This window comes from Schistocerca piceifrons, chromosome X (genome assembly GCF_021461385.2).
Source record: "Schistocerca piceifrons isolate TAMUIC-IGC-003096 chromosome X, iqSchPice1.1, whole genome shotgun sequence".
In the NCBI taxonomy this organism is placed as follows: domain Eukaryota; kingdom Metazoa; phylum Arthropoda; class Insecta; order Orthoptera; family Acrididae; genus Schistocerca; species Schistocerca piceifrons.
Genome location: NC_060149.1, coordinates 75,928,293 through 75,954,094, shown reverse-complemented (window position 1 = coordinate 75,954,094; position 25,802 = coordinate 75,928,293). Strand labels below are relative to the sequence as shown.

Genomic DNA, 25,802 nt, shown 5'->3' with positions numbered 1-25,802 from the left:
TTGTACTGAAATGCAGGAGGATGCCACGAGTTGACGCATGGTGCAGGGAATGGCAACTGAATATCAATGTAGACATGTGCAATGTGCTGCGAACACATAGAAAGAAAGATCCTTTATCATTTAGCTACAGTATAGCAGGTCAGCAACTGGAAGTAGTTAATTCCATAAAATATCTGGGAGTAGGCATTAGGAGTGATTTAAAATGGAATGATCATATGAAGTTGATCGTCGGTAAAGCAGATGCCAGACTGCGATTCATTGGAAGAATCCTAAGGAAATGCAATCCGAGAACAAAGGAAGTAGGTTACAGTACACTTGTTCAGCCATTGCTTGAATATTGCTCAGCAGTGTGGGATCCGTACCAGATGGGTTGATAGAAGAGATAGAGAAGAACCAACGGAGAGCAACGCGCTTCGTTACAGGATCATTTAGTAATCGCGAAAGCGTTACGGAGATGATAGATAAACTCCAGTGGAAGAGTTTGCAGGAGAGACGCTCAGTAACTCGGTACGGGCTTTTGTTGAAATTTCGAGAACATACTTTCACCGAGGAGTCAAGCAGTACATTACTCCCTCCTATGTATATCTCGCGAAGAGACCATGAGGATAAAATCAGAGAGATTAGAGCCCACACAGAGGCATACCGACAATCTTTCTTTCCACGAACGATACTAGACTGGAATAGAAGGGAGAACCGATAGAGGTACACAAAGTACCCTCCGCCACACACCGTCAGGTGGCTTGCGGAGTATGGATGTAGATGTAGATGTAGAAGAGAACATCTCTACGACGAGATGATAGTGTGAAACAATGGTTCTGCAATGTGATTACGGACTGCTCTCGCACAATCCCAGTAGAAAAGTAGTTCGTTCAGTTACACTTCAAGAATAGATCTACATTGTGAATGCATGAATTGTCACCTGTCCGAACAGTATTAGTGCTAATAGGCTTTGGTTGAAAAAAGAACGCGGTAGTTCGAAACTTGTCGCCAACATAATAAAACGCAACTGTGACGGAACTACGATACAGAATTTATATTATCCAAGTTGCTGTCTTGTCCCGACTTCATGTTGGAAATGCATAGGAAAGTATTAAATCATAATTTCAATGTGATTATAGGACTGATTATGTACAATTCCAGCAGAAAAACATTGAATAAAATTTTAGTGTTAAGATTTTGTAGTGTAAATGAACTGCTTCATAATGTACCACAGCCTTTAAAGTTCTTTTTATACTTCGCACTAGAGTGTTGAGTTATAGAAATTAGAAATTGTAATGATAATGAACAAAAATGATTTGCTCCAGTTGTAATAAAATGCTTAAAAAGCTAGTTTGAAGGACTACTTCCTTAGGCAACAACACGTTCATGATTCGTTAATTAATTAAAATGAGTATTTGCTAATGTATTACATGTGTTAATTAACTGTTTTGATTAATATTTTCAAATAGTGTTCAGAGAACTCAAAAACTGTATAAATTAATTTCGGGAATAGGTTGAGATAGAATATCAATGATAAAACTACTATTGAGAGGTCGTTGGCTTTTGTTCATTTTTGTTCCTTTTTCCAAGCACAAGTTATTTCAAAATTGTCTGTTGACTGTACAGACATTCCAGTTTTGGAAACCTCACACGGGAAAGGATGTTTAACGTTCCACCAAGCTTCACTCGACAGTTTGGTTGAGACTGCATTAGCTGCTGAGTGACTTAAGAAGTGCAGAGAGAGGTAGATAGATAGTACAATGGGAACCAGTTCCATGAGAAATTGCTCCAATTTATGAGGAGGATAATTTGCCTGGCTGCCGCAACATGAACCAGCATACTAAATCTCTAATTTTCATTTATCAACATTTTATAAAACGTTTTAACATTTTGTCCAGCATGCTGAATATAGTCTCAATACTACGGTATCATCCACTTACTTCAGAATTCTTCTTTGTGTAATAATTTTTATTAACATTAGAATATCAATATTTACATGAAGCACTCGGTGCATCTTTGGCTCCCACCAAAAGTGCGAGTCGAGCGAAATGATTTGGGCTGATTAATAAGGGAACATTCCCAAGTGTCAGTAAACGATCGTGATAAACTTGGCGGATGTGTAGGGGAGCAAAAATAGTGCAATACCTTTTTTTCAGGTGAAACACACCCCAGAACGTAATTTCGCATTTTAGGTTTAGAATGAATATCTTCGACACGATGGTATATAAAAAATCATTCTTCATATAAAAGTTAGTATCTAATTAATGTTCTTGAAAACTGTATAATCAGCTATCGAAATAATTTGAAATTTTGCAGGATACCCTGCCACCATTGATTAATCTTAGAAAACGAAAACTTTTGTTACAACATAAATTAAAGAAGCGTTCAAACCACATACATCTCTGTGTAATGAAGTTGGTTTCTGAAATACAATTTTTAGAAAACAAGCTGTACACGATGTGCTGTCAGAGTATTTGCAACGTACCTAAGGAAAATATCTAATAATTTATAACTATTATAATTAATTATTTTACTTACATTTGTTTTATGTTTTAAATTGTTAACTCAAGTTTTACATTCAGGGTATTTAGTTTTTTAGTTCACCGTTTCACTTATGTGTGTTTTGTTAGTTGAAAATAATAAGTAACCCATTATTATGATAGAAAATAATTACAGTAATGATAATTTGTAAGGAAATTCTTAAAAAAAATTTTACACCATGCACGTAGAATAACAGAATTTCTTCAGGTAATATACACGACGGAGAAGCCAACGTAAAACAAAATTCAGCAGGATTTCAAATTGTTATGGGTGATCCTCTGAACATCCTGATTTGCATCAGGCATGTTTCAGCGCATTGGTAAACCTTGCCGAAGAGAATTGATTATGTACAAGTGACTGCAGCTTGATTGTACTGTTTCTCAGGTTGAGATCGACATCATAACCATTCAAGAGAAGTAGATCTGAAATTCTTTGAATAAAGTTCTTCCAAAGCCAAATCCTTTCCACGGCTGTACTTGTGCTATGGAGGCCTTTGGGACCACCATATGTTTCTTGTCCTCGGGCACGATGGTCAAAACGGATTTTTTCACGTTGACCGCACGCCTTTTCACAGTTTTAAAAGTAACTAATAGTGATTTTGAACCGCGAATTTGAGAAGTTCTTTTTGAAGCCCCAAATATCCTTGTGACAGCCTCGAAATCTGGTTAGCAAACGTCTGACCAGGTTAAAAGATATTTGAAAGATTTTTTCTTCCCCAGTGAGGGAGAAATACCAGTACTATTGCTAGAATTTTGCGGTGGTCAGTGCGAAAGAACGGTTTAGAACATCGTACTTGAGGAGAAGGAACTCGTTCATTTGGTAATCCCAACGGTCTCGACGGCACAGGTAGAGCCGTGGGGCGTATGTAGCTTTCATTGTTTGAAGAGCTTTGTGAGAAGATTTTTAGATATAGTTCTGTTGAGTGATTATGATATCAATCTCCACATGACAAACAATACAATCAAAATGCTGGGACCGATGACCGTAGCAGTCTGGTCCCTTCCACCTCACAAACCAACCAACCAACCAATCAAAATGCTATCACTAGTACATAATCAGTTCTCTTCGCCAAGGCTTACCAATATACTGAAATATGCCTGATACAAATCGGGATATTCAGAGGATCACCCGTGATCATTTGAAATTCTGATGAAGTTTGTTTTACATTGTTTTCTCCGTCGTGTATATTACCTGAAGAAATTTCGTTCATTTTATGTACATGGTGTAAAAAAGCAATGTTTTAAGTGTTTCCTTACAGATTATCATTATTCTAATTATTTTCTATCATAATAATAAATTATTTATTATTTTCAATTAACAAAATACACTTGTGTGAAACGGTAAACTAAAAAATGGAAAAGAAACCTGGCCTTGTCGCAGTGGTAACACCGGCTTCCGTCGTATCACCGAAGTTAAGCGCTGTCGGGCTGGGTTAGCACTTGGATGGGTGACCATCCGGTCTGCCGAGCGCTGTTGGCAAGCAGGGTGCACTCAGCCCTTGTGAGGCAAACTGAGGAGCTACTTGATTGAGAAGTAGCGGCCCTGGTCTCGGAAACTGGCATACGACCGGGAGAGCGGTGTGCTGACCATATGCCCCTCCGTATCCGCATCCGATGACATCTGTGGTCTGAGGATGACACGGAGGTCTGTCGATACCACTGGGTCTGCCAGGGCCTGTGGACGGAGTTTACGTTTACATGTTGTAAATACTCGGACAGTACAATGTGTACAACTTATTTTCCAAAAATGTTATTTCAGAAACCAACTTTATTTAAAGGGATGTATGTGATTTGAATGTTTCTTTAATTTATGTTGTAGCAAAAGTCTTCATTTTCTAAAATTAACTGATGGTGGTGGGATATTTTGCAAAATTTCATATTATTACGAAAGTTGATTATACAGTTTTCAAGAAAGCTAATTACACATCAATTTTTATATGGAAAATGTTTTCTATATATCATCGTGTCGAAGATGTTCGCTCTGAACCTAACATGTTAAATTACCTTCCGGAGTGTGTTTTATCCCTTAAAACTGAAATTGGGATCAATAAAAGTATTGCACTATTTGGCCCCCTTCACACACTCGTCAAGTTTCACCAAGATTGTTTATTGACACTTGGGAATGCTGCCTTGTAAGTCAGTTGGGTACTGTACGGTACAGTTTGTGTAGTGAGCCGCACGATTAAGATCCACCTAATTAGCTTCTTACACTTCACCTCAAGAGCAGCGGACTGACGACCTCTCCGCAACTCTGCGCAGGGATAAGGACATCTTTAGAAGACGTCGGGTGGGTGAACCATTACAGAATCTCATTATTCTGCTTTGATACTGTAGGATACATACACTGACGTGACAAAAGTCATGGGATACCTCCTAATATCGTGTCGGACATCCCTTTGCCCGGCGTAGTGCCACTGGGCGTGATCACATAGAAGAAGAAGAAGAAGAAGAAGAAGAAGAAGAAGTAGTAGTGCTGCAACTCGACGTGGAATCGACTCAACATTTTGTTGGAAGCCATTCTGCCTCTATTGCCTTTCATAATTGCGAAAGTGTTGCCTTTACAGGGTTTTGTGCGCGAACTGACTTCACGATTATGTCCCATATTTGTTCGATGAGATTCAAGTCGGGTGATCTGGATGGTCAAATCATTCACTGCCCAGAATGTTCTTCAAAGCAGTCGCGACCAACTGTTGCCCGGTGACATAGCGCACTGTGATGCATGGAAATTACAGCGCTGTTTGGGAACATGAAGTCCATGCCGGCTGGTGTGGCTGAGCGGTTCTAGGCGCTACAGTCCGGAACCGCGCGACCGATACGGTCGCAGGTTCGAATCTTGCCTCGGGCGTGAATGTGTGTGATGTCCTTAGGTTAGTTAGGTTTAAGTAGTTCTAAGTTCTAGGGGACTGATGACCTCAGATGTTAAGTCCCATAGTGCTCAGAGCCATGAAGTCCATGAATGGCTGCAAATTGTTTCAAAGTAGGCAATCAATGATCTGTTCAGTTGGACCAGAGGATCCAGACCATTCCATTTAAATATGACCCACACTATTATGGAGCCACGACCAGCTTGCACGGTGCCTTGTTGACAACTTGGGTCCATGGCATCGTGGAGTCTGCGCCACACTCGAACCCTACCATCAGTTCTTACCAACTGAAATCGGAACTCACTTGACTGAGCCTCGGTTTTCCAGTCGTCGTGGTTCCAACCGATATGATCACGAGACCAGTAGAGGCGGCGCAGGCGATGTCGCACTGTTGGCTAAGGTATTCGCGTTGATCGTATGCTGCCATAGCTCATTAACACCAAATTTCACCGTACTGCTCTTACGGATACGTTCGTCGTACCTCTGACATTGATTTCTGCGATTATTTCATGCAGTGTTGCTTGTCTGTCGGAAACGTTTTCACATGAATCACCTGAGTACAAATGACAGCTCCGCCAACGCTCTGCCTTCTTATACCTCGTTTATGCGATACTGCCGCCATCTGTACATGTGCATATCGCTATCCCATGACTTTTGCAACCTCACTGTGTACGTCTCTCGTATGTCCTGCTTTTTCAGTACAAATGGTAACAGTTACATGTTATCGGCGGTGCCGGCCGGGGTGGCTGAGCGGTTCTAGGCGCTACAGTCTAGAACCGCGCGACCGCTACGGTCGCAGATTCGAATCCTGCCTCGGGCATGGATGTGTGTGATGTCCTTAGGTTAGTTAGGTTTAAGTAGTTCTAAGTTCTAGGGCACTGATGACCTCAGAAGTTAAGTCTCATAGTGCTCACAGCCATTTTTTGTTCAAATGGTGTAAATGGCTCTGAGCACTATGCGACTTAACTTCTGAGGTCATCAGTCCGCTAGAACTTAGAACTAATTAAACCTAACTAACCTAAGGACATCACACACATCCATGCCCGTGGCAGGATTCGAACCTGCGACCGTAGCGGTCGCTCGGTTCCAGCCTGTAGCGCCCAGAACCGCACGGCCACTCCGGCCGGCCGTTTTTTGTTATCTGTGGTAACACGGAGGAGGGAACGAATGAATGAATAAATGTGAAGGACACTAACTGTATTCGTTACATTCGGTTATTAGTTCAGTTTCGGTCACTCCGACTGCCTTATTTCGTTCATACCACCACATTAGTCGATGTTCACATCTGAGACACCACTCCCGAAAGCAGTTGCAGTGATATGATAAGATCTTCCTCAGGATCGGCAAAACCGTGCGACCTGGTCGACAGCAAAAGCCAGTGCTAATAAGCGATAGCGTCCCGTCATTTAAAAAAAAAAACATTCTGTTGTTCACAGATCCTGGGACGGAGTCAACCGGACCGGGCCACAAGCAACAACAACTACCGCCACCACCGCAACCACAAGAGCAGCGACCGAAGAACAAGACGCAGCAGACGAAGAAAGAGAAGAGAAAGACGAAACGGCACAAGGATAGCATCGCGATGGCGGGTGGGGGCGAGGCGTCGCTGCGCGAGCTGACGCACCCCGCGCTCAACGAGGCGCTCAAGGCGCACAACGCCGTCACCTTCAAGCTCGTCAGGACCGGTGAGTGTCTCTTGTTTCCATTCTATATGCAGGGTGGTCCATTGATCGTGACCGGGCCAAATATCTCACGAAATAAGCGTCAAACGAAAAAACTACAAAGAACTTGTCTAGCTTGAAGGGGGAACCAGATGGCGCCATGGTTGGCCCGCTAGATGGCGCTGCCATAGGTCAAACGGATATCAACTGCGTTTTCTTAAATAGGAACCCCATTTTTATTACATATTCGTGTAGTACGTAAAGAAATATGAATGTTTTTGTTGGACCACTTTTTTCGCTTTGTGATAGATGGCGCTGTAATAGTCAAACATATGGCTCACAATTTTAGCCGAACAGTTGGTAACAGATAGGTTTCTTAAATTAAAATACAGAACGTAGGTACGTTTGAACCTTTTATTTCGGTTGTTCCAATGTGATACATGTACCTTTGTGAACTTATCATTTCTGAGAACCCATGCTGTTACAGCGTGATTACCTGTAAATACCACATTAATGCAATAAATGCTCAAAATGATGTCCGTCAACTTCAGTGCATTTGGCAATACGTGTAACGACATTCCTCTCAACAGCGAGTAGTTCGCCTTCCGTGATGTTCGCACATGCATTGACAATGCGCTGACACATGTTGTCAGTTTACGGTGGATCACGATAGCAAATATCCTTCAACTTTCCTCACTGAAAGAAATCCGGGGACGTCAGATCCGGTGAACGTGCGGGCCATAATATGGCGCTTCGAAGACCAATCCACCTGTCATGAAATATGCTATTCAATACCGCTTCAACCGCACGCGAGCTATGTGCCGGACATCCATCATGTTGGAAGTACATCGCCATTCTGTCATGCAGTGAAACATCTTGTAGAATATTACGTAGCAAATCAGCATACATTGCACCATTTAGATTGCCATCGATAAAAGGCGGGCCAATTATCCTTTCTCCCATAATGCCGCACCATACATTAAACCGCCAAGGTCGCTGATGTTCCACTTGTCGCAGCCATCGTGGATTTTCCGTTGGCCAATAGTGCATATTACGCCGGTTTACGTTACCGCTGTTGGTGAATGACGCTTCGTCGGTAAATAGAACGCGTGCAAAAAATCTGTCATCGTCCCGTAATTTCTCTTGTGCCCAGTGGCAGAACTGTACACGACGTTCAAAGTCGTCGCCATGCAATTCCTGGGGCAATCGATGTTGATGTAGCATTCTCAACACCGACGTTCTTGAGATTCTCGATTCTCGCGCAATTTGTCTGCTACTGGTGTGCGGATTAGCCGCGACAGCAGCTAAAACACCTACTTGGGCATCATCATTTGTTGCAGGTCGTGGTTGACGTTGCACATGTGGCTGAACACTTCCTGTTTCCTTAAATAACGTAACTATCCGGCGAACAGTACGGACACTTGGATGATGTCGTCCAGAATACTGAGCAGCATACATTGCACACGCCCGTTGGGCATTTTGATCACAATAGCCATACATCATTTCCGCAATTGGTAAACGATCCATTTTAACACGAAGCAAATACCGTCCGCACTGGCGGAATGTTACGTGATACCACGTACTTATACGTTTGTGACTGTTATAGTGCCATCTGTCACAAAGCGAAAAAAGTGGTCCAACTAAAACATTCATATTTCTTTACGTACTACACGAATATATAATAAAAAATGGGGGTTCCTATTTTTTAATAAAACGCAGTCGATATCCGTTTGACCTATGGCAGCGCCATCTAGCGGGCCAACCTAGCGCCATCTGGTTTCCCCCTTCAAGCTAGACGAGTTTCGTTCTTTGTAGTTTTTTCGTTTGATGCTTATTTAGTGAGATATTTGGCCCGATCACTATCAATGGATCAACTTGTACACGCAGGCAGCTCACAATTTTACCAAATATGCCACGATTTGGATTTTCCAAACGTATAGCCCGTAGTACCGTGAAATGGTCTAGATTTTACAGCGAGAAGCCAGTGTTGAAAAACACTAGGCTTATACAAGTATCATACTCATCATCGTCATCTGACTACTTATCTATGGCTGTCCTCCCATTTACACCTGAAGGTCTCCTGCTCCGTCCCCTAGAGGCGCCGGGCTCCATCGTACTCTGGTTATGTGGGTGTTCATCTGGGGCAGAAAAACAGATCAGCGACAGCAGAGCACTGCCTCGATCAAGAAAATACCTGTAGAGTCAACGATTCTGCCAGTTTTTGAGAAAGGAGTCGATATAAATAAAGATTCAAGGCAATTTCTTCAACAGAGATTAGGGCTATCAGTTTAGTTCGGCGTGGAATCCGTCGTCAGTAGCTGCACAACAAGTAGGCGCCCAGCAGTGGTCAACATGTAAACAATGCTCACGGAAACAAATATCTCTGGCTTCAGCCCCGCCTCGACACAACTTTCCCACAGCAGGACATCTGCAGATTTTTCGCAGGACCACGATGAGTATTACTTTCGTCGAGATGTCATGATTTTTCTACAGCGATATCATAATTAAAAGCTAAAACTACCATCAATGAAATTATACGATTACAGAAGCAAAGACGTCCCAGTGAATGTGTGTCAGTAAACCAGCCGTTTTAGAGATAATTGCAAATGTGTCGTCACGAGCAGCCAATGACTGCACTATGAAACATTATCTAAATTAGTACAAAAGCATTTGAAATGTAAATTTCTCGATTAAGTCCCAGTCTAACTGGGCACAAGTATTCAGGCTCTAGGCCGTAGTGCGCAGTGTGATTATTACCAAAAATCGTCTGCTACGGGTTTAACGTAAAAGAATAATGAATTTTAATGTCTGCAGCTCTATCAAGCTAAACAAACGGTACTTAACAAGGGGGAAACTGACTTGATAAGGTTCGCCAATTGGTTAAACTCCAGCTAATAGTCTCCCATTTCCAATCAGGTGACGAACGTCCTGGGATACATCCTAACGCATTGTCAGACCACCGTTTTCCCGGTGTAGTGCAGCATTTCGACGTGGCATGGACTCAACAAGTCGACGAAAGTTCTCTCCACAAATACTGAGCCATTCTGCTTCTAGAACCGTCCATAACTGGGAAAGTTTTGCCTGGGAAGGACGTCGTGCACGAACTGACCTCTCGATTATGTCCCATAAATCGTACGATCGCATTCATGTCACGTGATCTGGATACCCAAATCATTCACACGAATTGTCCTCAATGTTCTTCAGACCAGTGGCGAGAAATTGTGGCCCGGTGACATGAAATCGTTGTTTTTGAACAAGAACTCCATGAATGGCTCCAAATGGTCTGTAAGTATCAGAAAATAACCATTTTTAGTCAATGATCGGTTTAGTTGGACTAGAGGATCCAGTCCATTCCATGTAAACGCAGCCCATACCATGTGGAGCCACCCCCAGTTTGCACAGTGCGGTTTGACAACTTGGTCCATGGCTTCGTGGTGTCTGCGCCACACTCGAACCTTAACATCAGTTCTTACCAACTGAAAGCGAGACTCATCTGACCGGGCCACTGTTTTCCTCTCGCCTAGGGTCCAACCGATATGGCCACGAGACCAGGAGAGGCGCTGCAGTCGATGTCCTGCTGTTAGCAACGGCATTCGCGTCGGTCGTCTGCTGCCATAGCTCATTAATGCCAAATTTCAACTCACTGTTCTAACGGATATGTTCGTCGTTCGTCTCACATTGATTTCTGCGGTTATTTCATGCAGTTCTGCTTCTCTTAGCACTGCCAACTCTATGCAAACACTGCTGTTCTCGGTCGTCAATTGAAGGCCGCCGGTCACTGCGTTGTCCGTGGTGAGATTTAATTCCTGAAATGTGGTGTTCTCGGCATACTCGTGACACTGTGGATCGCGGAATATCGAATTCCCTAACGATTTCCAAAATGGAATGCCCCACGCGTCTTCCTCCAACTACCATTCCGCGTTCAGAATCTGTTAATTACCGTCGTGCGGCCGTAATGACGCTGGAAACCTTTTAACACGAATCAATTGAATACAAATGACACCTCCGCCAATGTGTTGCCCTTTTATATCTTGTGTACGCGATACAATAGCTAACTGGTTATGTACAAGTACATACAGAAATCCCACGACTTTTGTCATTTCATTTTACGTTGTTCTGTGGGCAAAGCTGCAATAGTTTTGGGGGACAGAGATATTCTATTCTGTGTGGCCAGACGTATTTTTTAGAGTCTTGTGTTTGGTAAAATAGTTCTGGCGCAACGAGTATTAATTTTTAATTGACCCTATGAATACGTTAATGATTATATCGCAGCGGGGGGTAGTAATATTGCTAGTCGTTGACAATTTTTTCCTGCTGGGAGCACATCATGAGAATACTCAACAGAACTGTTAAAATGGAAGGTAACTATAGAACGCGTTACTGATCGAGTACCTGCTACCTCCAGTATTGCTCAAAGGTACGTTTTTTTTCTGTAAATGCGAGTACAGCGACACGTGTATATCTGCATATGTCATCAATGTGCAGAGCTTAGACGAGAAGGTGTGTTATGTTCAGAGATCTGGCCAAATTATTCGAGGTTAAACTTAATTTGCTCATGGTGGTACTGAAAATGTTGGGTTGGGTTGGGTTGTTTTGGGGGGAAGAGACCACACAGTGAGGTCATCGGTCTCATCGGATTAGGGAAGGAAGTCGGCCGTGCCCTTTGAAAGGAACCATCCCAGCGTTTGCCTGGAGCGATTTAGGGAAATCACGGAAAACCTAAATCAGGATGGCCGGACGCGGGATGGAACCGTCGTCCTCCCGAATGCGAGTCCAGCGTGCTACCAATGCACCACCTCGCTCGGTGAAAATGTTGTTGCATGGCGTTAACATGTAAGCAAAACGAAGCTTTCCGTCTATAGCTCAATATGGGTAACATTTGACAATTTGGAACTCGGTATTAAAGGTTCTCGACCGATGCAAAATGCTGCCGATAATCTAATTAACGTTGTTCTGCCAGCAAAAGCTTCAATAATCTTTTCGAAACAAAATTAATACATTCTGTATCGTCAGTGAGTTTACGAAGATTTTTAAGTTTAGTAAAATTCTTCTGTCCAAAACGTGATTCAGAATTAATTGACGCCATTTGCACATTTAGGAAAATGTTGCAGCGAGCCTTTAATTATTAATGGGAGTCGATGTAATTTTTCCTGCTATCGAGAGAAAAATCCCAGTCGTATTTAATCAACTTAGTATCGAACCGTATCACTCCGATACACAACAGGACTACTGTAATAATGCAACAGTATAACGCACTGCGTAGCTAGGGACATCATATCCTTTGCATTAACAGTAACATACACGTTAGCTCACAATCTTGAGGCCGAGAATTTAATCAGTGGCTCCTAAAGGAAACACAGTCCGCAATTAACACCTTTTTGTATTTCTCGTAATTGCCCTCCATTTAGCATACCTAGATAAACACTTTATCCGAATAAAAACCGTAGTTTCCACACGAAAGGCAACAATATTCTTACTAATTCTTTTGAATTCGTGTTCTGTCTATTTAACATCAAAATATTTTGATCATAGAAAGCTGTAAAATTAGCCTCGAATTACGTCATCACAACCAACCATTTCAGTAGTGGAGAAGTCAACCTCGTCCAAAAACTACGACGGTTCATTCCACACATGTCTTTTAAAAAACCCAGCCTGCACTTAAATTATTTCATCGTGAATGGAGGATTGGATAACTAAACTTAAATAAGTGTATATGTATGTGAATGACTGGGGATTACTTAATACGTTTACCGTTTCTTGCAAACATCGAATTTATCGAAAACTGTAACGAAATAGCTATTACCAAAATGAAATTATCATTATGCAGCGGAGTGTGCGCTGATATGAAACTTCCTGGCAGATTACAACTTTGTGCCAGACCGAGACTCCGACCTTTGCATTTCGCGGGCAAGTGCTCTAGCGACTGAGCTATCCAAGCACGACTCACGACCCGACCTCGTAGCTTTACTTTCGCCACTATCTTTCCCGCGAGAGGCAGAGGTCCCGACTTCGAGTCTGGGTCTGGCATACAGTTTTAATCTGACAGGAAGTTTCAAATAGCTATTAGTTTACTGTAGTACAACCTCTCAGTGTCACACAAGGAAGGCGAAAGCTTTCCTCCCGCTCACCTAACTCATCTAAACACAGGGCTTGCCAAGATTCAACACGATTCTTTGCCTACGAAATGGGATTTTATGGCATTTGAGACACGGCAAGCCAGAGGTAGGATAGCCAGCCACAGTAAATATCACTGATTATCCAAAACAAAGAATATCTCCATTTAAACTATTTTTCAAATAACTGGAGGAACCTGAGGAAGGTCAAGACAGGGCTTAAAGCTGCAGCTGCACTCCGACGTTCATTGCCCGTCATCGTAAGCGATGTACGATGGCGTGATGGGAGGTAATGCTTCCAAACTTTTTGTGTGAAAACTCTTAAATCTTTTTCAATAAAACAAACGTTATTAACATTGCACATCTTTATCTTCATGTCTACTCGTATTTGCAGCCTTCTACCGCTAGAGAGCTTCGAACTGAAGCGTGTAACATGGCGGTGTGTAACTTAAATATGTTGGTGCGTGCGACACCAAGCACTATAATCCAGTTTAGAATTTGAAGTTTTCGTCCACACATGGAGCACGCTCTCCTTCAGCATAACACACGAGTGCTGCGACATCTGCAACGATCCGATGCCTTGCGTTCACTGTCATCAATCACCCTCCTGCAGTCCCGACTAGGTCCCATCCGATTTTCATCTGTTTCCTAAACTTAAAGAACACATTCGAGATCTTCACTTTCATACCCTATGGAGAGGTGCATGCGGAGGTGAGGTGGTGGAACCGCCAACAAAGTCAAACAGTCTACATGACGGTCCCAAGAAACTAGTCTCTGGTTGGGAGATATGTGTACGCCGCCAGAGTGGCTATATTGAGAAATAAATATGTAGACATGAAGAATAAAGATGTAGAATTTTAATAACTTTTACTTTGTTTAAAAAGCTTTAAGAGTTTTCACACAAGAAATTCAGAGGCATTACTTTTCAGCACACCCTCGTAGTACTAATGTACCTGCAGCCTGCAAGACGCAGAATATCGACCCAGTATCCGCATGTGTGTTCGAGACGTTGGTCCCTGGGCACACGGTCCCATTTGTATCTCGTTACCAACACGACACCATAGAACGGTGTCTCGCTTTGTTCTTTGGCAAGACACAACGAAGTGTTGAACCTTATGACAGTCGTTTACATATGGTGAGACCAGACCACGGAGCTTCAAATAGCTCCAATTCTGTGCACGATCACTCTCACTGGAAGCTGAAGTGGTGATGTGAGCGGGAATCAGTATTGACTGATGTGCGGATCACCATGCCATCAAAAACCATTCTTTGACATAAAAATATTGTTCCTTTTCTTAGGAAGTTTTTAAATAGTTTCTCTATTTATGGCGCGAAATTTACTTAGAAATACAAGCAGTACAACGGGACGAAATCGGAGAAGCTATAGCTGTAACATAAGAGAACTCAGTCACCCGTAAAGCCGAGCTATTCTAGTTACATCGTTCTCCAAAGTAAGAATTAGCGAAGTTTCTTTAAAAAAAAAAAAAAAAAAAAAAAAAAAAAAAGAACAGAGGACGGATGCAGACTTCATCGTCCCGTAGACGTCGAGGTAATTAGAGGAAATATCTGCTGGAACTTGACAAGTCTAGCGCTTTACTGAAGAAAAAAAGGAAACGCGAGAACTTAATGAAATGAGGTTTACTCAGTAGCGGAGTGGGCTCTAAAATCAACCATTAGTAGCGGATAAAAACTGCGTGCTAGGCTGAACTGAGACTCCCTAGCGTTCTAATTAGTGAGGCGTCCCACATCTTCCGCGTCTCAGCAGTCTGTGAGAGTAGCACAGATATCTCGCTTGCGATCAAATTAATTATAATCTTCCACGTGACACTTGAACTCTATACTGTCTCTCATTAGCGCCAGTAAAGTGTTCCCATACATTACTGGAAACGACAATTAATATTTAAGGGATGGGAAACAAAGGGCGAGCTTAAATAACTCGTGTTGTTTTTTATGATAAATGTTATTCTAAATTTTAAAATATTCCTACTGGTCTTTCACAAGATTACCAAACCAACTCTTGAAGAAAAATAAATAAATAAATAAGTAAAATTTCCATCTTATTATGATAAACGAGTATTCCTTGCTGATGATACAAGCGTCGTAATCAAGTCTAACAAAAATTCAGCAACAGAAGGAAATATTAAAAAACTACTCAATCGTTTTCAGTAAATGGTCTGTCAGATAACATTAAAAAATACATTTTTTTTCAATTCTGGACAGACAGAATATATGATATTCAGTAACATCGGGACATGGGGAAAAGAGAAGGTGTAAAACTGAATGTTAAAAATTCATGGAATCGCATTTTGAGGAGAACTTCAATTGGAAATCACGTATTACATAACTTTTCAAAAGTCAAAGTTCTGCAACATTTGCCCATCGTATAATTTTATTTTGAAAGTAGCAGAAACTTGTGATATAGGGTGTATCAAAAAGAATCGTCCGATTTGGCACGTCTATATTACTGGAACTAATAAACATATATAATGAATTTTGTTTTTTGGTGAACGGGAAACTCAAAAACTCATCCCTTTTCATAGGTGTTTAATGCACAGCATTCGTCAATGCGGTATTCAAATTGTTCCCTTACTGCAACTACCATGTCTTGAGTTACATCTTCCAAAGCTTCTGTTATGCGATGTCTCATATTCTCACATTATGATGGTTCACCTTTCCATTTAAATGGAATGTTGTCTCGTCACTAAACACTAAGCGTGGAAAAAACTGTCATCCGCCATCTTGCCAAGAACGAAATTACAAAACTCCGCCCGCATCTCGTGGTCGTGCGGTAGCGTTCTCGGTTCCCACGCCCGGGTTCCCGGGTTCGATTCCCGGCGGTGTCAGGGATTTTCTCTGCCTCGTGATGGCTGGGTGTTGTGTGATGTCCTTAGGTTAGTTAGGTTTAAGTAGTTCTAAGTTCTAGGGGACTGATGACCATAGATGTTAAGTCCCATAGTGCTTTGAACCATTTGAACAGAACTCCACATGTTGTTGTTTGTCACCTTCACGAAGAGCTTGCATTAGCTGAATTTTGTATGTTTTCATGTGTGAACGTCAACGAAATACACGCCAGGCGGACATCGGGGGATGCTGAGGCTGTCGAGCTGCATTGCAAACGTATTTCTGCGGACTCCTTGTGAAACTGTGGCGGATTCGTTCGAAGTCTGTGTCAGACACTCGGGGATGGCCCGGGGGTTTGCGTTTACACAAACAACCTGTTTCTCGGAATTGTTCATGCCATTGTCTAATGCTGTGTGCTGTAGGCAGATCCAGACCATATCTAGTACAAAAGTCTCGCTGAACAGTTATTACTGACCCACACTGAGCAGAACGTAGAACACAAAACGCTTTCTGTTGACCCGACACCATTTTTACTAGAGCTGAAGTGGGCGAACACTTTCGCTACCTGGCGGGAACCATGTAAAACTCGACAGTTTGCTCTTTCCAACAGTACGTTGTTCACGCACAACTGAAATAATGTAATAGTTACGATTTTTTAAATCGGATGATTCTTTTTTATACGCCCTGTATTTTAGAAAATTGCATTCAAAACTTCTTCAGGAGCAATTTAGTTATCATTTTCATACTGAGACACAATTGTACATTGGGAAGCGACATGTAGTAAGGATTATATCTGGTATTGAACCTCGAACCTATTGGAGGCAGTTGTTTAATAAAGAAAACTAGGCGTACCAGTAACAGTCTCGCAGTGCATTTATTCTCGTATGAAATATGTAATAAAGAACACGTCACAGTTTGAAACTAATACAGTAATAACATTCCTAAATACAACGCTAGGAAGAAAAAGAGCCTATTTTATCCCCAACTTAACCTCACTCTTTCACACGAAGAACGACAGTATGGAGCCATAAAAACATTCGACTGTACTGAAAGAGTTGCCGGACAGAAAACAATTTTAAAAACTGAAAGCATTTCCGTTTAACAAATCCTCCTGCTCGATAAATGAATTTCTCAAAAGATAGAAATTTGTATGTAGTTGAGTTATATTTAGTATATTTGTATGTATTTTTAGATTAAAGAAATCAGTCACTTACGTACAAGGTTAGCATGTAACCATATATTCGTTGAGACAACAGAAAATGTAAACTTAATAGCATTTCAGCGAACGTACATGATCAGCTGGACACAGAGATGACTAAATAAATTGCGACTACAAGCTCTATGCTTTCAATATTCTGGGAGGAGGTAGTATGGACCAAGACAAGAAAAAATTGTCGAGTAACCGTGGGGTCTAAAATGCATACCTTAAGTGCTGTGAGAAAAGATGTGCTCCACAATATCGGAGATAAACAAATGCTCATAGCTCTTATGGTAGGCCCTTTAGAAAAAAAATGGTTCAAATGGCTCTGAGCACTATGGGACTCAACATCTGAGGTCATCAGTCCCCTAGAACTTAGAACTACTTAAACCTAACTAACCTAAGGACATCACACACATCCTTGCCCGAGGCAGGATTCGAACCTGCGACCGTAGCGGTCACGCGGTTCCAAACTGAAGCGCCTAGAACCGCACGGCCACACCGGCCGGCCGACCCTTTAGAGCCCATGTTTACTGGCCATTGTTTTCTTATTTTGGTCCATACTACCTCCTTCCATAAAAGGGAAAGCAAAGAGCTTGCAGTAGAAGAGGTCGGTTACACGGTATCGAAGATGACCAAGTGCTCATAACTCTTAAGGTATACATTTTGGAGCCCATTTTAATACTGATTTTTGCTGCGAATCATCGTTTCAGTCACATCCATTAATACTGACCAACATCCTGGGACACGCTGCATGTGCACGCAAGAGACGGAACTGTTTACATCCTCAGTTCTTTGTTGTTATTTGAGCAATTTCTTGTACAGGCGCAGAAAAGAAAAATGGGGGATTCGTTTTAGCGACGACCCGGGCCGAAAATGTGGAAATCCATTGATATAAGCGGTTCTGACAAAGGGCAGATTACTATGACCTCTCGGCTTGGAACGAACACTTCGGAAACGGCGAAGCTGGTCAGCTGTTAGCGTGGTATCCTCGTAAGTATCTGTGGAAAGAGGATAAGGGTCGGTGAAATCACGAGTAGGCAAAACATTGGACGTCGACATCTCATTAAGAACGTGGAGATTGGAAGATTGCTCACTCTGTAAAGCAGGATATACTGCCACCTGTGGCAGATGTGACAACGTGCTACAATGCTGGTGCAAGCACAAGTAGTTGGGAGCACGTCGTTCAGCGCACATTGTTGAAAACGGGACTCCACAACAAACTACCCCTACGGACTGTCATGCTGACTCAAAGATGTCGTCAGTTACGGTCACAGTGAGGACGGGATCACCGAGATCGGACAGTGTATCAATTGAAACATGTTTCCTTGTTGGATAAGTCACGTTCCTTGTTGCACTAGGTCGATGGTCTGATGTCCGGGTATGCCATTATCCAGCCGAACGGTTTCTCGATGCATGCATCGCGAGTCACCAAGATAGCTGTGGACTACTAGAACATTATTGCTGATCACCTGTACTCCTTCAAGCTTGATGTCTTCCCCAACAACGATGGCATCTTACAGCAAGAAAACTGTCCGTGTCACAGGGCCATAATCGTGACATAGTGGTTGAGGAGCATGATGACGAATGCACGTTGATGTCTTAGTCACAAAATTCGCCTGATCTGAACCCAATGGAATACATTTGGTAAGCAGACGGGCACCAGCTCCGGGCTCAACAACCACCGTCACACAGTAGCGAGAAATGACGGACCTGTTCATAGACATCTGGTGAGAGTGCCTTCTGAAATGAACCAAAGACTCAACGAATCGAAGCCACGCAGAATCGCTGTATTGTTGTGTTCGAAAGCTAGACTAGTACACTGTTAAGCTGGTATTCACAATGTTTTGACTGGTGAGTGTATGTCATGGTGCCACCCTAATCTACGCGACACCTCTTCACGCTCCACCGAAGTATAGTGCTGGATAAAAAAATGCAGCACCTTCAAGGACAAGGTAATTTAATTAAGAAATGAGATGGCAGGTAGTTCATCATTGTAACAGTAGATGATAATAAATTCAGACCAAATGAAACATGTCTCAGTAAAAGGCGGCCAAAAAGTGGCATCAATATACCGTGTACCCCTCTCTGGCGACACAGCAGGAGTGTATACTCACACGAAAATTAGCATAAGGGTCGCGAGTGGCATCCTGCGATAGACTGTCCCAACAATCTTGCCCTTTTTGTTGCAATTCGGCAATGGTTCTTTCAGTCACTTGAGAACGAGTAAGTACCCGCTTCATCATGTTCCACACTTACTCAATTAACGAGAGATCTCGTGATCTTGCTGGCCAGGGTAGTTGTACACCACGATGAACACGCCATCGCAGCAGCCGTATGTAAGGTGCGGTGTCCTCCTGAAAAAAGCACATCACCTTCCTGTCAAGGAAACAGCAGTGGCACCGGGATAACAGCCTGTGAAATTTAGCGGGCACTGATTAGTTTATCCTACAGAGATCCCAGATATGACCGCGAGTTGTAACTGATGGCCTACCACAGTGTGAAGTCTGGATGGGACCTGTGTGTCGTGGGCGAATGCACTCTGGATTAGGCAGCTCACCAGGTCTACGCCATACACGTGTACGAACCACTCGCTTGTATACACAACCCACTCTGAACCTAATCTCAACACTGAAGACAAGAGGGCGCGATTCCACTCCCCAGTCAACTCTTTCACGACTACAGAGTAGCCATGCTTGGCGGTTACCAGAATGAGATTTTTACTCTGCAGCGGAGTGTGCGCTGATATGAAACTTCCTGGTAGATTAAAACTGTGTGCCGGACCGAGACTCCAACTCGGGACCTTTGCCTTTCGCGAGCAAGTGCTCTACCATCTGAGCTACCCAATCACGACTCACGCCCTGTCCTCACAGCTTCACTCCTGCCAGTACCTCGTCTCATACCTTCCAAACTTTACAGAAGCTCTCCTGCAAACCCGCGTAGGAGAGAAGCCCGACTGTTTTGGGGCATGTGTGGTGCAGCGGCACATCTTCCGCCAAACATCGTTGTTGAAGCGTGGAGGACCAGGAATGCTGCCGAAGATTGCTGCACGGAATTAAACTCCTCAACAAATCAAAACCATCCGAACGTATAGCCTACTTTGTGATTAATAAGGTGAAGGAGGAAGCAGCAAATGTTTTTATTTCAAATTAAAAAAGATGAATGCAGTATACCAACCTTTATTCCCACTCAGTACTGTTAGTTCCCGATATTCCCGATAGGTAGTAATCGGCGAATGAGTTATTCCAACAGTCATGGAATCGCATAAGGGTGCAGAGAGTGCGCAGTTCGTGAATCCAAATCCGTTAGTACATTTCAGAAAGAATTCAAGGCTAAACATTGCAAGCAATCACCTCTAAGACAACTGTTACTAACAGGTACAATCGTTTCACCGGAACTGACAGCGTATCATGTAGGTCTCTGGGTCAGGATCTGCCAGCAGTCTCGGACGCAGCAATTGAACAAGTTCGCCGGCCGGAGTGGCCGAGCGGTTCTAGGCGCTACAGTCTGGAACCGCGCGACCGCTACGGTTGCAGGTTCGAATCCTTTCCCGGGCATGGATGTGTGTGATGTTCTTAGGTTAGTTAGGTTTAAGTAGTTCTAAGTTCTAGGGGACTGATGATCTTAGAAGTTAAGTCCCATAGTGCTCAGAGCCATTTTTGAACAACTTCGGCAGTCTTAGGTTTGTAGTCCGGGTAAATCAACGAGACGTGCCAGCTTATAGTTGAATATGCTTAGCGTTACAATGTGATAGGTATTACGGGAACGCCTGTCATTTAAATCTTACAAATTGGAATAGTTGCAAGCTTTAAGAGAAGCTTATGTCGTGAACTTGTCGCGTATCTGCGTAGCAATGTGCCTGCTTGGACAGAACGTGGTAGAACAATACCCTGCCCACCACGACCACTTGGTTTGACGCCAGTGGACTTCTGTGAACGGGGTACATTAAAGACAGAGTGTTTGTTCCTCCGCTTCCGGGAAATGATGTCGAAGAGCTGCGACAACGGATAACACGAACACACCATTCATCAAGACTTGCTTAATACGATTCGGCTGGAAATTGTTTACAGATGTGACATTTGTCGTGTTACAACAAGTATCCACAATGAACATTTGTAGATGAAATTTGAAGATACACTGCAGTCAGTGGTTTATCAAACATTCTTGTAAGTTATTTATTTTTTTCACAACTGAAGTTTCATGTGGTATGTTGGTACGTTCTTTTCTTGTGTATTATCTATGATTCGTGTGCTATGAAGAATTATAGGAAATGATTTCTAACGTGGAAGTCAACCGGTTCCGGATCCACTCAATAGAACTATGACCTATTCCACAACTTCGTGGTCCCTGCTATCATCATAGTCATTAAACACATCCATAGGCTTGCGGCTCAGATAAAACTGCCGATACAGCTCTGGTTACAAAGTATTATTACTACGTACATGATGTAGAGACTAAATTATGTTGTCCACCCTACATAACAACTGAGTGGTGCAGAGCTACAAAACTGTGTTTTGGGCCCTAATGGAAATGGTTATCTGAGACAGCTTTTAGTGAATATTCATATACACTCCTGGAAATTGAAATAAGAACACCGTGAATTCATTGTCCCAGGAAGGGCAAACTTTATTGACACATTCCTGGGGTCAGATACATCACACGATCACACTGACAGAACCACAGGCACATAGACACAGGCAACAGAGCATGCACAATGTCGGCACTAGTACAGTGTATATCCACCTTTCGCAGCAATGCAGGTTGCTATTCTCCCATGGAGACGATCGTAGAGATGCTGGATGTAGTCCTGTGGAACGGCTTGCCATGCCATTTCCACCTGGCGCCTCAGTTGGACCAGCGTTCGTGCTGGACGTGCAGACCGCGTGAGACGACGCTTCATCCAGTCCCAAACATGCTCAATGGGGGACAGATCCGGAGAGCTTGCTGGCCATGGTAGTTGACTTACACCTTCTAGAGCACGTTGGGTGGCACGGGATACATGCGGACGTGCATTGTCCTGTTGGAACAGCAAGTTCCCTTGCCGGTCTAGGAATGGTAGAACGATGGGTTCGATGACGGTTTGGATGTACCGTGCACTATTCAGTGTCCCCTCGACGATCACCAGTGGTGTACGGCTAGTGTAGGAGATCGCTCCCCACACCATGATGCCGGGTGTTGGCCCTGTGTGCCTCGGTCGTATGCAGTCCTGATTGTGGCGCTCACCTGCACGGCGCCAAACACGCATACGACCATCATTCGCACCAAGGCAGAAGCGACTCTCATCGCTGAAGACGACACGTCTCCATGCGTCCCTCCATTCACGCCTGTCGCGACGCCACTGGAGACGGGCTGCACGATGTTGGGGCGTGAGCGGAAGACGGCCTAACGGTGTGCGGGACCGTAGCCCAGCTTCATGGAGACGGTTGCGAATGGTCCTCGCCGATACCCCAGGAGCAACAGTGTTCCTAATTTGCTGGGAAGTGGCGGTGCGGTCCCCTACGGCACTGCGTAGGATCCTACGGTCTTGGCGTGCATCCGTGCGTCGCTGCGGTCCGGTCCCAGGTCGACGGGCACGTGCACCTTCCGCCGACCACTGGCGACAACATCGATGTACTGTGGAGACCTCACGCCCCACGTGTTGAGCAATTCGGCGGTACGTCCACCCGACCTCCCGCATGCCCACTATACGCCCTCGCTCAAAGTCCGTCAACTGCACATACGGTTCACGTCCACGCTGTCGCGGCATGCTACCAGTGTTAAAGACTGCGATGGAGCTCCGTATGCCACGGCAAACTGGCTGACACTGACGGCGGCGGTGCACAAATGCTGCGCAGCTAGCGCCATTCGACGGCCAACACCGCGGTTCCTGGTGTGTCCGCTGTGCCGTGCGTGTGATCATTGCTTGTACAGCCCTCTCGCAGTGTCCGGAGCAAGTATGGTGGGTCTGACACACCGGTGTCAATGTGTTCTTTTTTCCATTTCCAGGAGTGTATAAAGTGTGAGGCTACAGATATAGATAAAACTGGTTCACCGTAATGTCAATAGATGTCTGGAGCATATATATATACTACAGTCTCAAGATCGATGACTGTGTGCTTTTGGAGCTTATGGGCCCTTAACGACATGGTTATCAGCACCCTATTTACTTGTTGAAGCACCCACCGACCTATCAATAAAACGAAAATAGTGATGGAATAATGACGATATACGCACACTCACAAAATTATTTAGATCCACAGTGTAATTCGTAGAAAACATAATGCACAGCGAAGGAAACGCTAACAAATAGCTTGCTGGCAACTAAAGCAGAAATAAAGAAAACAGGGAATAACAAATATTTGTCGCGTTATTTTTTTGGATTTCAAGCCCAGTTCCTTCCGTTTTGAGCTAACTCTTCCTTGTGGTCAGCGGAAAATTAATCAATTTGATCCATGGCACACGACAGAGACAACCATTAGCAAATCCACAATTTCTACGTTTTGATTTGAGATATTCTTATCCAACCAAAAGAAATTCAGCCACATTTTCATTTGTCTATTTTGTCAAACAGTAGCGTATCAGTCTGTATTTTATTGTAGATCTAGCTAGATTTCAGCTGCAGTATAACACTTGAGCTGATTATATCAAGAAACATTTAGCAGTAGTACAGACTGAAGATCACATGGTAAGGCAAACATACCGTTTCGTGTATATATGTACAGATGTTGAAACTACCTTAAACTATCCGTAGCTAATTTCACACTGAGGCTGCTGTTTACAAGCCTACACAGACATCCAGAATGCAGTCAAAAAATGGTTCAAATGGCTCTGAGCACTATGGGACTCAACATCTGTCGTCATAAGTCTCCTAGAACTTAGAACTACTTAAACCTAACTAACCTAAGGACATCACACACATCCATGCCCGAGGCAGGATTCGAACCTGCGACCGTAGCAGTCGCGCGGTTCCTGACTGAGCGCCTAGAACCGCTAGACCACCGCGGCCGGCCAGAATGCAGTCAGATATAGCAAAAAGCGCCCCCAATGCTAGTTACCTTATGGTTGAAAATTGCAATTTATATCAGTTCCAGATAAAACTTAAAATAAAATACAATTTAAAATCTTAAACTAAATTGAGTAAACACTTTCAGGCTGAAATACTGTAAAACAGATACGAAGTCTATGTAATACAGCGCTATCTGCTTAATGAGAAATAATACGAACTGATGGGGTGTCCTGGCTACTGAGATAATATGACATATGCTAAAGCGCATTCTAAGAGATTTAATAAGAAAAGGCTTAGTTTAACTTTATTTACTCTGTAGCTGAAGCCGTTTCGAGAGTAAGAGGAAAACATTTCTCATCGGCGAACTTGTTCTCATGTTCAGAACATGTGTATATAGACGCTTTGAAGTGTCTGATTCTTAGGTTTTCTTATTCCTTTAGCACTGATGATGGCTATACCGTAGCTGAATCCTTGTTAGGCCTGAAATAAAATACAGATCGATACGTGACTGTTGCTGTGTTCATCCCTGATTATAATAATTTCGCAGTCATTGAACCCAACGATTCCTAATGGAATCCAACCCCAGTTTAATTTCCGTACTTCACTGTCAACTTTTATGAACGGCACCACTAAATACACTGCCTGAGAAAAACGTGAAGCATCCAGAAAGAGAAGGTACGCGATTACATTTCAATGATTACAAAATATTTACAAAGAACAAGGCAGTATGGGCCTCCTCTGGATGTGCCCACTGATTCAGTTGTGAAGGGTGTCATGAAGCTGTTTTATCCTCTCCTGAGGCAAGCTAGCCCACAACTTTTGTAAGTGGTATTTGATATCTTAGGTACTGACACTAGGACGAAGTTGACGTCCAAACTGCTCCCACACATATTCTATCGAACTCTGATACAGCCATCTTGCTTGCCACGGCACTACCTCAATATTAGACGGTTTGTAGACACAGGTGCCACGTGTGGACGATGTCAGAGTTGCCTCAATTAATACAATTACCTGTAGTCTAACCAGATGGCTCATACACAATGATACCAGTTGTAACACCGCTGTGCCTCGCCAAAACGTGAAAGAATATGACCTCTCCCACAGGTCATCGCCATACTCGCCAAGAATGGTCATCCGATGTAGTGAAGAACCGCGATTTATCGCTCAGCACAATGCGACGCCACTGGCCAGTCACTCCAAACGCAGCAGTTCGTGTTGTTTTTAACTGCAGCCTATGCCTGGGACGCTAATTCCCTAGTCTGGATGGTGCTATTTCCGATCAGTGGTGCATAATTCGACAATGTTGCAGGAAGTCCATTACTATTTGCCGGATGACAGGGGCAGAAGTGAACGGATTGTGGTATCCTTTCTGCCCAACAGGGCCATCCTCATTTGTGGTGGTCAGACGAGATCGACCAGAACCTTTATGATGAGTATGCCTGCCCTCACGTTCCCATGCAGTCCAAAAATGGGCCACTGTCACACCTGAATGCCCTACAAATCAGGCAAATGCGCGATTCGACCATCTGGCCAAGTGGAGACCAACAATGAGCCCTCTTTCGAACTCCATCAGGTACCGATAACTATGTCTCACACCATCATTCGGCATCTCCGTGTATTT

General features: G+C 43.4%; 1 protein-coding gene across 1 annotated transcript in view; it reads left to right on the top strand.

Moving 5' to 3' along the window:
* The window catches only part of LOC124722183, a 275,257-nt gene that overhangs the window by 123,465 nt on the left and 125,990 nt on the right, over positions 1–25,802 (top strand). The window contains exon 2 of the mRNA XM_047247382.1: positions 6,820–7,068. Coding sequence (XP_047103338.1) covers positions 6,820–7,068 — 249 coding nt within the window. The remainder of the gene's footprint in view (positions 1–6,819; positions 7,069–25,802) is intronic.